General features: G+C 34.2%; 2 protein-coding genes across 2 annotated transcripts in view; both read left to right on the top strand.

Moving 5' to 3' along the window:
• The first annotated feature begins 2,081 nt into the window (after positions 1-2,081).
• LOC108745915 (pre-mRNA-processing factor 6) lies at positions 2,082-6,705 on the top strand. Its single transcript, XM_018482337.1, has 9 exons — positions 2,082-2,229; positions 2,335-2,394; positions 3,378-3,504; positions 3,568-4,118; positions 4,218-4,998; positions 5,095-5,310; positions 5,402-5,743; positions 5,814-6,157; positions 6,370-6,705. The coding sequence occupies exons 1-9, from the start codon at positions 2,135-2,137 to the stop codon at positions 6,647-6,649; spliced, it is 2,796 nt and encodes a 931-aa protein (XP_018337839.1). The 5' UTR covers positions 2,082-2,134; the 3' UTR covers positions 6,650-6,705.
• A 3,669-nt stretch (positions 6,706-10,374) lies between these two features.
• Positions 10,375-15,077, top strand: part of LOC108745911 (outer dense fiber protein 3-like) — a 5,867-nt gene continuing 1,164 nt past the window's right edge. The window contains exons 1-3 of the mRNA XM_018482333.1: positions 10,375-10,532; positions 10,968-11,180; positions 13,294-13,498. Of these exons, the coding sequence (XP_018337835.1) occupies positions 10,484-10,532; positions 10,968-11,180; positions 13,294-13,498 (467 nt within the window). The 5' untranslated portion in view covers positions 10,375-10,483. The remainder of the gene's footprint in view (positions 10,533-10,967; positions 11,181-13,293; positions 13,499-15,077) is intronic.

Genomic DNA, 15,077 nt, shown 5'->3' with positions numbered 1-15,077 from the left:
ATCGTCTACATTCCCAATCTCCAAATATCGCTGCACCCACTTCTTGACGAATGCCTCCGATTTCCGTATATATTTTGCAGCCGCCTTACACGTCAGTTTCGGTCCTTTCGCATGGTTCACTAAAAACACTGCCTCGTGCCGCTTCAAGAATTTGGCACTCATTCTAAAAATAATAAATTCGCTGACGTAAACTACACAATGTGCTGGTAAGGTATATATTGCGCAAAAGAGCACGAAATAAAGGTTCAAACGAGTTCAGGAAAATGTCGCTACGGTCGCTCTTTGTAGAATAACGAGCATCACGTTCTTATTGAACAGACTGTATAATTTATTTGTATTTAAACTAAGTTTTTATTTTATTATATATTTTTTCAATTTTACTTTTCTTATTTGTAATTTATTCTTTTAATTGTGTGACTTTTTTAAAGAAATGTATTTGACTCTTACTTTGCCCTTTATTTATTGTTATTTATTTGATATATTTTAGAAGATTAATCTTTATAATATTGCTTAAAATTCACTAAAACATTATTAACGAATTGACTTGATAGTAAATAAGTGTTGAAATAAATAAATATAAATATCTTTATAATACCCCAATAAAAGTTTATCACCTTTTCATATGAACGATATTACACAAAATATGAAAACACAAAATTAATAATATACATATTTTTTTGTAAATATATAGCAAATAACTCATTTTCACTTTTGAGAATATCTTTAATAATAATTTGTTTTAAAAATAAATTAAATAAAATATATATATTAATACTAAATTTTTAAGTTTTATATTATTTACTTATCTTAATTTTTGTTCTTTTTTCTTTAATTTATATTCTTCTTATTCTCAAATTTTCTGCACAACCGATTACCATAATATTATTTCTATTTAAAGTAATATTTTGATTGGCTTATCGGCTTAAATTTACGTCTCAGAAACTACGAACGCTTACGATTGGTTCAATTGTTCTATACACTCATCCATTGGCTAATTATTCTTATGTTACGTCTTAGGCTTACGCTTATGAAAATTCGTGTACGGGGGCCCTAATACATCTATCATAAATCCAGACTTAAGGCCGCAGTACTTTTGCATAAAAAAAAAAAGCATAGTGTATAAGCAAGTCAACTAATCAGAATCTTTCCTTTCTTCCTATTTCATAGAAAAGAAGAATTTCGATTGATTCCCTTTTGCACTATACATTATGCATTAGGCTGGATTTTCACTTGAAGCTACGACGTTCATTTTCAGCGGTGGGATCACACCTTCATTGGTCAAATTTCAATTTTTAATCTTCAATTTCAATTTTCAATGCGTAGCTGAGAGTCGATTGTAAAAATTACAAAAGTGAACAAATTCATTAGAATATTCATAATTTAATTGGTCAATACCTAGTAATCATTGCTCACTTTTGTAATTTTCACCTCATTTCGAAGTACACAATCGAGTCTCTGATTTCGGCTTTATGTATCGCCTACAATACCCAGAGTAAGAAGTAAGAGTAAGAAATTGACCAATCACAGTTAATTATTCTTCTCACATTTGACTGTGATTGGTCAATTTCTTACTCTTACTTCTTACTCCGTATATTGTAGGCGACGCATTTATGCGGAGCAGTAGCAGTAATGGATTAAGGAGTAGGCGTAGAAATCAACAAATCATAGTCGAATGTGAGATAGATAATTAATTATCATTGGTCGATTTCTACTTCTTAATCCTACTTCTTAACCCACTACTGCTATTGCTTATTGTAGACCGTAAGCCTATTCTACAATAGTCGTAAGCGTAGTTGTGATTGTAGTTGTAAGAATTGACCAATCACAGTCAAATATTCTCCTCACATTTGATTTGATTGGTCAATTCTTACAACTACGACTACTTACAATTATGTTATAAAAATAGATTTTATGCCTAATTCACACTGGACGCAGCAAGCGTCAAGCAGCGGAACAGCAACCAACCAGCTACACGATATAGTTTACGCCACTGTAAATATCATCTCACTTGGTTGCTGCAGTGTGAATTAGACATTAGGCATTACACTTTGTGCATTCCTGTGTACATACATTGGTATTAAGATGTGTTAAGCAATTGGAAAGCACCCATAGACACAACTTAAGAACCACCAAGATGACAGCTTCTTCGGTTTCATTAAATACACGGAATAAAAAGCATTTTTTGGGTGTACCGGCACCCTTGGGATATGTTGCCGGTGTTGGTAGAGGGTAAGTTTTAACTCGGTATATAGTATTTGTATGTATTTATCTCCTTGTATCAATATAAACTATAATTAAATAACAAACTTATGTAATTACTTTTTTTCTATTCAGAGCAACGGGATTTACAACACGGTCTGATATTGGTCCCGCTCGAGATGCCAATGACGTTTCGTAAGTAAAAAATTATATTATATAATTGAAAAAAGGTAATTATTTGGAACAGCTACCTCACCTCCAATTTTAATGAAATTAGGCTCATTCGACGCGTTTTTTGCGTGAAATGAAAGAATCTGGCAGAAAAGAAAGTGTCACTCTGTTCCGTGAAGCGAGATATTAATCTAATGTTCACTACTGTTGAGGTTACGAAACTTGTCATGTTGACCATCATGTAACGAACTATGCATATGCTGGGATCACGTATGCATGTTCTGATCACATGTGCATGCACTTTGTATATTAAATCTTCGTCGTACCAAGACCGTGTTCATATATTATTGCCAGTTAGTACAGTATAATATACATAATGGAAACTATCTATAGATTTTTAGTACTGACAGTCGACTAACAGTGATATATGAACATAACCCAAATGAGAGTGAGACTAAAATATACTAAAAATAATAGTTCTATAAAGATTAGACAGACCCCTATGCAAGGTAGAGTATATATTGAATGTACTTATTTAATCTTTGTCTTGCTAAATAAATGAGTCTAAACTTTTATATATATATATATATACATATACTTAAAAATAATAGATTCCAATAGGATTAGACAGATCCCTAAGCAATGTAAAATGTATCTATTATCTTGATCTTATTAAATAAATGAATCTATAATGTACTAAAAGCAATAGATATTAAAAAGATTAGGCAAACCCATAAGTAAGGTAAGATGTATCACAAGTAAAGTCATAGCGTACATTATTGCTGCTGTACCTCTAGGAAGACTTTGTCTTCTTCTCAGCCTCCTTTCTTACCTGTGCCTGTATTACTTACAGAGGTGTGTTTCAAAACTTGTGACTCTGTCAACCCCAGTATCATTTTTATCCTTGTTTACCGTTTATTCTTGTCCAAGAATAAAAGATGCTTGTACTTGATAGAGTCAATAGTTTTAGAATGCTTCTAATTTTAAATTTATTGTGAACATAATAGAGATGACAGACATGCTCCACCCACGAAACGTACAAAAAAGAAAGAAGAAGAGGAGGAAGATGAAGAAGACTTGAACGATTCAAATTATGATGAATTTTCAGGATATGGAGGTTCTCTTTTTAGTAAAGTAAGTAGAATTGAATATCTGTTAAGTAATAATGTAGATATTAATATTCTTATATTGTACCAGGATCCTTATGATAAAGATGATGAAGAAGCAGATGCTATTTATGAGGCTATTGACAAACGAATGGACGAAAAACGTAAAGAATATAGGGAAAAGCGTCTCAGAGAAGAATTGGAACGCTATCGTCAAGAACGCCCCAAAATTCAACAACAATTCTCAGACCTAAAAAGAGAATTGGTTAATGTAACTGAAGATGAATGGAAGAATGTTCCTGAGGTAGGAGATGCTAGAAATCGAAAGCAGCGTAATCCAAGAGCAGAAAAATTCACTCCGTTGCCAGATTCTGTACTGGCGAGAAATTTAGGAGGGGAGACGTCTACCAGCATTGATCCATCTAGCGGTCTCACTTCCATGATGCCAGGTGTGGCGACACCTGGTATGTTAACTCCTACGGGAGATCTTGATCTCAGGAAGATTGGACAGGCCAGAAACACATTAATGAATGTCAAGCTGAATCAGGTTTCTGATTCTGTAGAAGGCCAAACTGTAGTTGATCCAAAAGGATACCTTACGGATTTACAGAGTATGATACCTACTTATGGTGGAGACATAAAGTAAGTAAATAATTATTGTACATATTTGGTTTTAAAGTAATATTTAATTTCAAAATTTTATAAATGGATAAAATCTTTAATACAATTTTATTTTTACAGCGACATAAAGAAAGCCAGATTATTGTTAAAATCCGTCAGAGAAACTAATCCTAATCATCCTCCTGCATGGATTGCATCTGCGCGTCTAGAAGAGGTGACTGGAAAGGTTCAAGCGGCAAGAAACTTAATAATGAAAGGATGCGAAGTTAATCCTACTTCTGAAGATCTGTGGTTAGAAGCTGCAAGACTGCAGCCACCGGACACAGCAAAAGCAGTAATAGCGCAATCAGTGCGCCACATTCCGACATCCGTAAGAATTTGGATAAAGGCCGCGGATTTAGAAACGGAAATAAAAGCAAAGCGGAGAGTGTACCGAAAGGCACTAGAACATATTCCGAATTCGGTCCGACTGTGGAAAGCGGCTGTTGAGTTAGAAGAGCCCGAGGATGCACGAATCTTGCTCAGTCGTGCGGTCGAATGTTGTCCGACTAGTGTAGATTTGTGGCTTGCTCTTGCTAGATTGGAAACTTATGATAATGCAAGAAAAGTCTTAAACAAAGCTAGAGAGAATATCCCAACCGATAGACAAATTTGGACTACTGCTGCAAAATTGGAAGAAGCAAATGGCAATAAACATATGGTGGAGAAGATTATCGAACGTGCTATATCCTCGTTAAGTGCGAATGGAGTAGAGATCAATAGGGAACATTGGTTTAAAGAAGCTATGGAAGCTGAAAAAGCAGGAGCAGTGCACTGTTGTCAAGTTATTGTTAAAGCTATTATCGGTTTTGGAGTAGAAGAAGAGGACAGAAAACATACTTGGATGGAAGATGCTGAAGCTGTGAGACTAATAATTTTCTAATTTTGTAATTTCCTATATAAATAAATGATATATATGTGAAAATGAATATTTATATTTAAAAAATATTGCTTGCAGTGCGCTCAACAAGGAGCATTGGAATGCGCTAGAGCTGTCTATGCTTATGCATTGACGACATTTCCTAGTAAGAAATCAATTTGGCTACGTGCAGCTTATTTTGAAAAGACATATGGCACGCGGGAATCTTTAGAAACTTTATTACAAAGAGCAGTCGCTCATTGTCCCAAGAGTGAAGTGCTTTGGCTGATGGGTGCAAAATCAAAATGGCTGGCTGTAAGTAGATTCACTCCTATAATTTATACGTTTATAATATTTATTTCTCTTATTTATCTTTTTTTTTTATCTGCAATTCCATTGCTTTCAGGGCGATGTACCAGCAGCTAGAGGTATTTTATCTCTCGCGTTTCAAGCTAATCCAAATTCCGAAGAAATTTGGTTGGCAGCTGTGAAACTCGAATCTGAAAACTCAGAATATGAGAGAGCGCGACGTTTATTGGCAAAAGCCAGAGCATCCGCTCCGACGCCTAGAGTGATGATGAAAAGCGCCAAGTTGGAATGGGCTCTTAATAATCTTGATGCAGCATTACATCTATTAAAGGAAGCTCTCGAAGCTTTTGACGACTTCCCCAAACTGTGGCTAATGAAAGGACAAATTGAAGAACAACAAGGATATTTAGACAAAGCAATAGACACATATAATCAAGCGGTAAAAACGATTTTTTTATAATATAATGCGAATGCAGATAAAGTTATGTATTTTTTTTTATACATTGTAGATCAAGAAATGTCCAAATTCGATACCTTTGTGGTGTCTGCTGGCGCGATTGGAGCACAGAAAAAATCAAGTGACTAAAGCGCGTTCAGTTTTGGAAAAAGCAAGACTTAAGAATCCTAAAAATGCGGAATTATGGCTGGAAGCTATACGGAATGAATTAAAAAAAGGTGGTGCGCGCGATATGGCAAATACATTAATGGCTAAGGCATTACAAGAATGTTCCACATCCGGACTGCTCTGGGCAGAAGCAATTTTTATGGAACCTCGACCTCAACGAAAAACGAAAAGTATCGATGCCACTAAAAAATGCGAACATGATCCTTACGTTCTTTTGGCAGTATCAAAGTAAATGTTCTTTTAAAATTTTAGATTTTTATTTTATTAAAATATCAAGTCATTATATAGAATATAAAGAAGTTGAATATTTTTTATATTCAAAATAATTGAATTTCTCCTTTTCTCTTTTTGTCTCTTTTCTATTCCTTCTTCCTTTCTTCCTCCCTCTTTTTTTCTTTTTAAAATAATAAAAACATTGTATGGATGTTTCCCCATTACAGATTATTTTGGTGCGAGCACAAGATTTCGAAGTGTAGAGATTGGTTCAATAGGACGGTGAAAATAGATTCAGATTTAGGCGATGCATGGGCGTATTTTTACAAATTTGAACTGCTGAATGGTACAGAAGAGCAGCAAGAGGATGTAAAAAAGAGATGTATAGTCGCAGAACCTCATCATGGCGAAAATTGGTGCAAAGTTTCCAAAAATATAACAAATTGGTGTCTGAGTATAGACCAAATCTTAGTACTAGTTGCAAAAGAGTTACCCATTCCTATATAAAATATACAAAAATTATCGTGGCATACATCAGAACGCAGGTATTATAAACTTAACTAATATGTAAGTGTGTAAATAAATCTGAAAAAACTCTAATTTTATATTCTCATTTTTTTAATAGATAAGATGTTTATGTATATAACATTACACAGCCATTGGGCAAATTAGATATTTCGAAAAAAAAATTATATTGATTATTATTAATTTACAAAATTCAATAAAATATACAATATCACAGAATTTTTTAATCATAATTTTGATTCTTAATTTCGATTTTAAAATTGTTTATTTTATTGATTGTTTTTCAAATAAATATTTTGTTTATCTGCCTTTACAGATTTAAAAATCCTTCCCCTCTTCCTCACAATTAAACTATAAGTAATAATATACTCCAAACTGGTCGACTTTACATAAAAATGAAAAAAGTTGGAAAATTACAGTTTTGTTAACGACTTCTAATATCGACTCGCAACAATATATACTTATTAACAATATATATAAATTTTATACTTTATATATATAAAATAATTTTGATTTGGATTAGGGATTATATGAACAAACAATATTTATCGCGTTCAGCAGACTTTGTTGCAGAGCAGATCCGTGAATGTTCACTGCTACTGATGTATTCTTTTAGATTATCCAATAGCAATGAGCGTTCATGGATCCGCTTTGCAACAGTTGAGTGTTGAATGCGATCATTGTGTTCTAGGATTAGCTTAGACACCTAATATAAAAAATTAATTAGTTAGAAAATGTATACATATGTGCATGCGATATTGATATAGTAGTGTGCACTGATATGTTACTGACACGTAAATTGTATATTTGTAAGTTCCTATCGAATTGGTAAGTCCGGATCTACAATAAGTATTTTAAGCCTTAAGAAATTGATCAATTACAATCGAATGCGAAGAGAATAATCGAAGATTCATCCATATCTTATGATTTAAGACTTAAAAACCGATATGGATTCAGTTCTTAAAGCGTTATAGTTAACAAATATATTTCCAGGAAATATATTTGTTAACTATAAATCTTACATTTAATTAAATAAATAGTAAGACGTTTCGGCTCCGTTCGAATCGTCCTCAGCAATGTCCAAATAATAAATTTAAACTAAAAAATTGTTCGCAATGATTAAGAGAGCAGCCGTTTGAGAAGCATCGTTGTCAGTTAGTTGTCTAGTTAAATGAGAACTAAAAATTGACATAGTGAATTAGAAATGATAAGTAGTGATAAAGATGTAGAACTAATCGAAGAACTCATCAGTTGTAAACTATGAGGATAAAAATTTTTCCATAACTTACTTTAGATATAATTTATAGTTTGCAATTGGTAAATCCTTTGATTAGTTCTACCATCGACGAGATACTATTAAAGACCGCCAACCCTGGGCAAATTTGACGCTATGAAAGAGGCCCAAGGGCCCGGAGGTAATTAAAGACATTTATCGCTGACATTATCAACAATTGATATAAATTTGCTGTTATTATATACATAAATATTTAGCTAATACATTATTAAATTCATGATTTTTTATTACATAAATGCTTCATAAATAAATATGCATATTTGTAAAGTTATAATATTCTATATATTGTCCAAAAATACAATTTTTCCTCTGTAGTTATCATCTCTGTGGATTATCAAACTTTGACGATAACTGAAATCACAATTTTAAAGAAAAATCGAATATTATTGAGTTCTACATGCATAAATACGTCTATTAAACTAAATCATAAATCATAAAATAAGTACAATAATATCAGTTTTTAACTCTTAATCACTTCAATATTCACAAGGACGCGAACTCCCATAAGGATATTGGTCTTTAATAGTATCTTGTCGGTATCACTGCTTATCATTCACTACGTCAATCTTTAGTGCTCATTTAGCTAGACTTGCTAAACAACTAATTGACAATGATGATTCTCAAATGTGAAATTGAAGAGATTCTCTCGGCTGCTCTCTTGGACCTAATCATTGCGAACAATTTTCTAATTTAAATTTATTATTTGGACATCGCTGAGGATGGCTCCAATTAACGGAGCCGAAACATCCGATTTTATCTAATTATATGTAGATCTCCAGGAAATATATTTGTTAATTCTTTAAGAACAACGTCTATTATTTTTGCTTTCAATTGCCTGTCAATTAATTTATATTTATTTGTTATCTCGAGAGCTCAATTTAATTTATCTTATTTATATATTTTGGATTTAGGATTCCCTTAAAGCTTCTGAATAATCGCTGCGGCCATAGTGAATCGTGACGTCAGAAGGAATAGAAATGCCACGTTAATTTTTATTATAAATTTAATTTACTACTGACTGTTAGGGGGACAAAGATAGCCTCATTTTTACAAGTATATTAAAGCGATCTCATTTTATTTTATCCAAATTGTCTTTATTTACAAATAACACGTAACAAAATTTGTGTCATTTCTCATTTCTGTCACGATTCAGTTCGACTGCGGCGACTACTCAGGAGCCTTAATAATTTAACAATTACTTCTAAATATTTATATAATTTTTTCTTTTTTATTAAAAAGACTTTTATTAAAAAATATTTCTTTATTTAATATTTTGTTCATTCTTTAATTTAATAAAAACTTTGATGACGAAACTAAAACGTCATAAAATATCATGTTATATAAAAAAAAATTTGTCTTTTATCATAATTTGTAAATTTCTGTGAAATATAAAGAAATTGTGTTTTTTTTCCTATTGTAAAATATAATGTATTTTAGTGTTGCGCGAATGAATTATAATTCCGCCGTATGTGTAGATAGGTCACCAAAATAAAGAAATAAAATAGATCCGATGTCAACTTGATCGACAAGGTTTATTCGCACGAGAAAAGAGGAACCACATAACGTAAAATAAAATTAAAATAAAATAAATGAGTAGGAACGCGAGATTGTCACAGTTATCGAAATTGAAAATTCGGTCGATTCCGAGTATGCAATACCTTCTTCGGAGTATCAATTCGCATAACTATTTTATTTTTTTATTTTGGTAATCTATCTACACATGTGGCGGAATTATAATTCGCCCGCACAACACACCAAAGTGGTGACCTCGACATGATGTGTCTGTGTGTTTATGTTACGATGACTGCTTTCGCGGATCTCCTTATCTGTGTTGATGCAATCGCCACAGCATCATCTATGATTTAAATACGATCTAAAACTTGTGTTTTCGTGGAATAAGTGTTTAGATATTTCTGAAATTCTTTATTAAGATAATTTTTTACAAAAACTTACAACTCTGATGATGTTGTTAAAGTCATTCATTTCCCATTATTATGCACACATAATTGGCATAAATATATGTCTTCATATAATAAGAACACTTTTTCCTACTTTATTTTTAATAGAAAGTAAGAAAAATAATAATAAACCTAGTATTTGAATATTGATACAGGTAAAATTGATAGTAAGGACAGAAATAAAGATAAAACAAATCTGAAAAGAAGAGAAAATTTATTATTAATGAGAGTAAAATTGTTAGATATTATACAAGATTATAACATTTATAATAACAGTGATATTGATAAAGAAGAAAATAATAATTTTAGCGGTGATATTTATAACTTACGTAATAGAGTTTTTTTCTAAATACAAAGCTGTCAATTATAAAATATTTGAAAATATCATTTATTTCATTTTTATAGTAACAAGCTTTAATTGATGCGAACATATCAACTTGAAATTCAGATCTTCAAATTTTATTCATGTATAGTTTGCTGTCTATCATGAGAACAATTTTTATACATTAAACTAGTTTTTATAGATTTTATTATGCCTGTCATATACATCAAGCAACAGTGAAAATGGAGGGCAAAGAAAATAAACCAGGAATTTTAAGTTGTATTATGAAGGGTAAGCTATTTGATAATATTATTCGACAGATTTTATACCATGAACAAAACAAAGTGAATCTTATACAGATTTTTTGTCACTGAAAATGGACTCATAAATGAAATTATTCTAACACATCACATTTTTAAGATACTTTACTTTAAAAGTATTAAAAAATGCTATTTTTAGCACTTTTAGGGATTCAATTCTTTCAAAAACATGACGTGATAGAACAATTTTATTTATAGATTCATTCTCAGTGACGAAAAGTCTATAAGGATTTTGTCCCGTTCATGGTCTAGAAAAGTTTAAATTTATCGAATAGTATAACTATTAATGATGTACTCACATAAATAATCTTCTCTCTAATCTTATAATAATTATTTATTTTTAACAATACAAATCGTATAAACTATTGATCTTATATTGTATATTAATATAGATTTGTAAATACAGGTCCTGGTCCAGTTTATAAATTACCAACATTAGTTGGCTACAATGGTCATGATCCATCTCGATATAGAAATCCAGCATATAGTATACGAGCTCGAACTCATATAAAGACATCTGTGATAGGGCCTGGTCCTCATTACAATGTCAGAAATTTAACAAAATCTGGATCAGATAATCCACCTGCTTACACTATCAGAGGAAGGAAAGCTTGGAGTAGTGAGTATAAAATAGCTTTCCTTGAAGCTTATAAGAAAATAATATTAATACTTAATATAGTGATGAAGGCATGTGATCGCCAGTTGTGGCGGTGTATATAATATTATGGCGATGCGTCGTGTGTGTAATACGTGTTGCATTCGCTTAGCGTGTTCGGAGGATTACAGTCGACCATATTAAGTGCATCCAGAAGCACGATAGCTCACTGAGCGCTTTGATTGGCATATTCCATTAGATCTAAAAATGTAAACCAAACCAAAGGTAAAAGAGCTTATTGAGCTCTCAGTGAGCGGTCGTGCTTCTAGATGAACCTATTGTCGCCAGTAGCGCAGAAAGTTTGCTCGCAGTGGTCGCAAGGTTCCGTGTGAGTGACGAGACGTGGATGTGATGCTATTTACAGTGTATTTACAGACTTATGTACAATGATTGAGGTGGCTCTGAAAAGAGCCTATTGAGATACTTTGTATGGCCCTGAAAAAGGCCGTTTATAATGCGGTGTCTACCGCGATACGCGATATTTGCGATATGCGATTGGCGGCTAACAGCGAGTCCACTTAGCGGGACTAGCCAGAGCTCGTTGTTATCGTCAACCTCCTCTGATTGGCCCGTAGACGGTAGTCGAAAGGCAACTCTCTTTCACCAGGCCGGCAGTGATCCCAGTGGCGTATGCGGCGAGAGCTCCACTGATCTCGGCTTCTGCGACGTCTCCTATTCGTTGCTCGACGTCTGCATACCGATGGTCCGAGGCGGCGTCACAGGCAGCGGCGAGAGGATAGCCGGAATGGTGCTGTAATTCGGCGATGTGTATCCGGAACCGGCAGTCCCACGTGTTGAGCAATATTCTCAGCGGCCGTCACTGGCGCTGCGGTGATACGTCGAGCGGGATGAGTCTTCATCTCGTTGGCAATGGTGAGCGTGGAGTCACACGGTTGCTGCCGCTCCTCTGCGAGGCCGTTGCTTCGCTGTTGGCTGGCGTCCTCGCTGCGCCTCCGCTGGTCGGTCGCGATATCATTGCAGCTCTGCTAGTCAGCTGCTGCTGCTGCTGCTGCTGAACGGCGCCTTCGCTGGTTGGCTGCTGCTGCTGAACAGCGCCTTCGCTGGTTGGCTGCTGCTGGGCGGCACCTCTGTTATCCGGCTGCGGTATCTCAATGGTTTTGCTGGTCAACTCCTGTTGAAGGGCTGCGCCTCCGCTACTGTCCGGCTACTGCTGGGTGGCACCTCTGCTATTCGGCTGCCGCGTCGCAATCTTGCCGATAGGTATCTTCTCGCTCGTCTCGTAATACGATCATGGTGAAAGGGATAACATGGTGTGTGCAATTTACAAGCATTTTTCTCTGAATCTCCGTCCTCTTTGTCTATGTCGATAAGAGATTAAGACTGCCAATTGTGTAACGTTAAACATGGAGCAATATTTATAATTTCATATTCGTTTTTATTTTAAAACTGTCTTAAAATGCTAATACAGTCCTCGGATTGACTTATGACATTTTAAGATTGTACTTAAGATCTTAAATGCAAGAATCAACTATAAATACCGGCCTGTTTCGTATTGAAAATTAGCACTGAATCTTTCCTTGTTTAACACTTTATGTTTCTAGAAAGAGAAACATAAAGTGTGTTAAACAAGTTCCAATTCTGTACCAATTTCACAACACGAAGCAGGTATTCATAGTCGGTATTCATAGTCAATTCTTACATTTAAGACTGTCTTAAGTACAGTCTTAAGATATGTCATAAGTCAATAAAAATTAACTATAAATACACCCCATGTTTAGCGTTTTACAGTTGGCAACCTTAGTCTCTTATCGAAATTCAAAGACAGAAAGAGCGTAGATTCAGAGAAAGATGCTTGCAAATTGCACACACCATGTTATCCCTTCCATCATGAATACGATACAGCTTGGTAACCACTGATTACACTACTTGGCTCCGGTAAATGAGCTGCTCTCCTTCGCTCCGGCAGACCTTATATCTCTTGCCGAGCGGATCTTAAGCGCGGATTTTCGCCAGCTCTCTAGGGGTTGAGCTGCAGTCAATTGGTTGTCGTGCGGGTGGCAGAAGGAACCTGTGTGGCGTAAGGAACCGCTACACTTAATAATATTAATACTTGTAGTGCCAGATCATATCCCTGGACCTGGAGCTTACTCTCCCGAGTTGTGTCCACCAATGAACCACAATCGTAGAGTACCAGTTTACAGTATTAAGTCACGAGGTGTGACAAAATTTCTAGATGAAGGACCTGGACCAAATTCGTACCTTTTACCGACATGCATAGGACCCAAAGTGCCTGATAAGCCTGCTCAGAGTGCATTTTCTATGTAAAAATGTGGATAAATCTGTTGTCATTTAATTGAATACATATATAATAAAATATATGTATACATGTATTGTATACATATATGTATACAGGGTATCCCATGAGACTTCTCCAATCGCCCACAGAAAGGTAGATGGGATTGAAATAAACATAAAAGTCCTTTATCGTTTAGCGATATTCGTAATAATAATCGAGATATTAATGTTTGCAATTGTACTAATGAGAGCGCGCCGATAGAAACATTCCGGCCGCTAGAAGTATAGCCCGGCCTACTTTTTCAAACATAGGCTGCGCCGGCTACGCGTTAGAGAGCTAAAAGAGGAAGCGCGCCGTTGCTTAGCGGTCGGTATCACTACTCACCTACGTTTCTATAACTTTGTAAAAAGTCAATCAGAGAGATAGAAATATTAAGTACCTATCTCGAAAGTAGAGCCTTCAAGCTTTAAAATACTTTTTTAAAAATCTCGTTATGATTATTTTTGACAAAGTTATACTCTCTTGTGCATTATCTATTTTTGGAGAACATACTAAGTGATCCTTCAATTTTTTTGTGTAGTGTATTTGTAACATCAAATTCTTTTATCGTTCCTTATCGTTTCTTTTTCCACGAAACATGAAAGTCTGTTATAATTAATATTCATGATTAATTCTTTATACGTTCTCCTTTCATAAGTATTTTATTAGAAAATTATGATATACATGAAATACTTATTATGCATAATATGCTACGCTTTTTGTAATAATACGATAGAAAAATGTGTACTCTTCTCCGATTTTATAATAGATGAGCCGCCTACGATAATTAATTATGCCTCGAGAGCATATCTATATCAAATATCCTTGATACGATTAACAACAAAGGGCTTTTTTGGTAATTTTTTGCGATAGTGCTTAGAATTTCTACTACCGTAAATACACTAATAATTATGGCAGATTTTTAGTTATTTTTTAAGTATACATAGAAAGAGAGATTCCAACAAAACTTGCAATGAAACATTACGTCTTTATTGATATTTTATTCCAATAAAATCATACTCTCGTAACAGGAAACGATAGAGAATGGTGGAGAATGATATTATTTCTTCCGGATACCTTTTTCTTAAAATTTTTTCCTTTCGAGATTTAGAGAAGCGACAGATTATAATAGAAATTAATTAGATTTTCCGTAGATTTCATCGCTTTCTCTCTTTCGACATTTTTATTCATCGAAGTTTATTATGGTTTGTATTTGTCTTATTTTTGCAATGTTAGTATTACATATGTAATGTAATCGCGAATGTGCACAGCGACCATCGACGCGAATTCTTTGGTACGGTGCAATGAGATGTGTGCCGGGCGCTAAGCAATGACGTGCTTCGTTTCTTATCTTTCCAACGCATTGCCGGCACAATCTATATTTGAAAAAGTGGGCCGGGGTATACTTCTAGCGGCCGGAATGTTTCTATCGGCATGCTCTCGTTAATACAATTGCAAACATTAATATTCAATTATTATTACGAATATCGCTAAACGATAAAGGACTTTTATGTTTATTTCGATCCCATTTACCTTCCTCTGGACGATTGGAGAAGTCTCGCGGG

Source organism: Trachymyrmex septentrionalis, unplaced genomic scaffold, assembly GCF_001594115.1.
Source record: "Trachymyrmex septentrionalis isolate Tsep2-gDNA-1 unplaced genomic scaffold, Tsep1.0 scaffold159, whole genome shotgun sequence".
Classification (NCBI taxonomy): domain Eukaryota; kingdom Metazoa; phylum Arthropoda; class Insecta; order Hymenoptera; family Formicidae; genus Trachymyrmex; species Trachymyrmex septentrionalis.
Note: the sequence above shows the minus strand (reverse complement) of the source record. Positions and strands in the feature narration are given on the sequence as shown.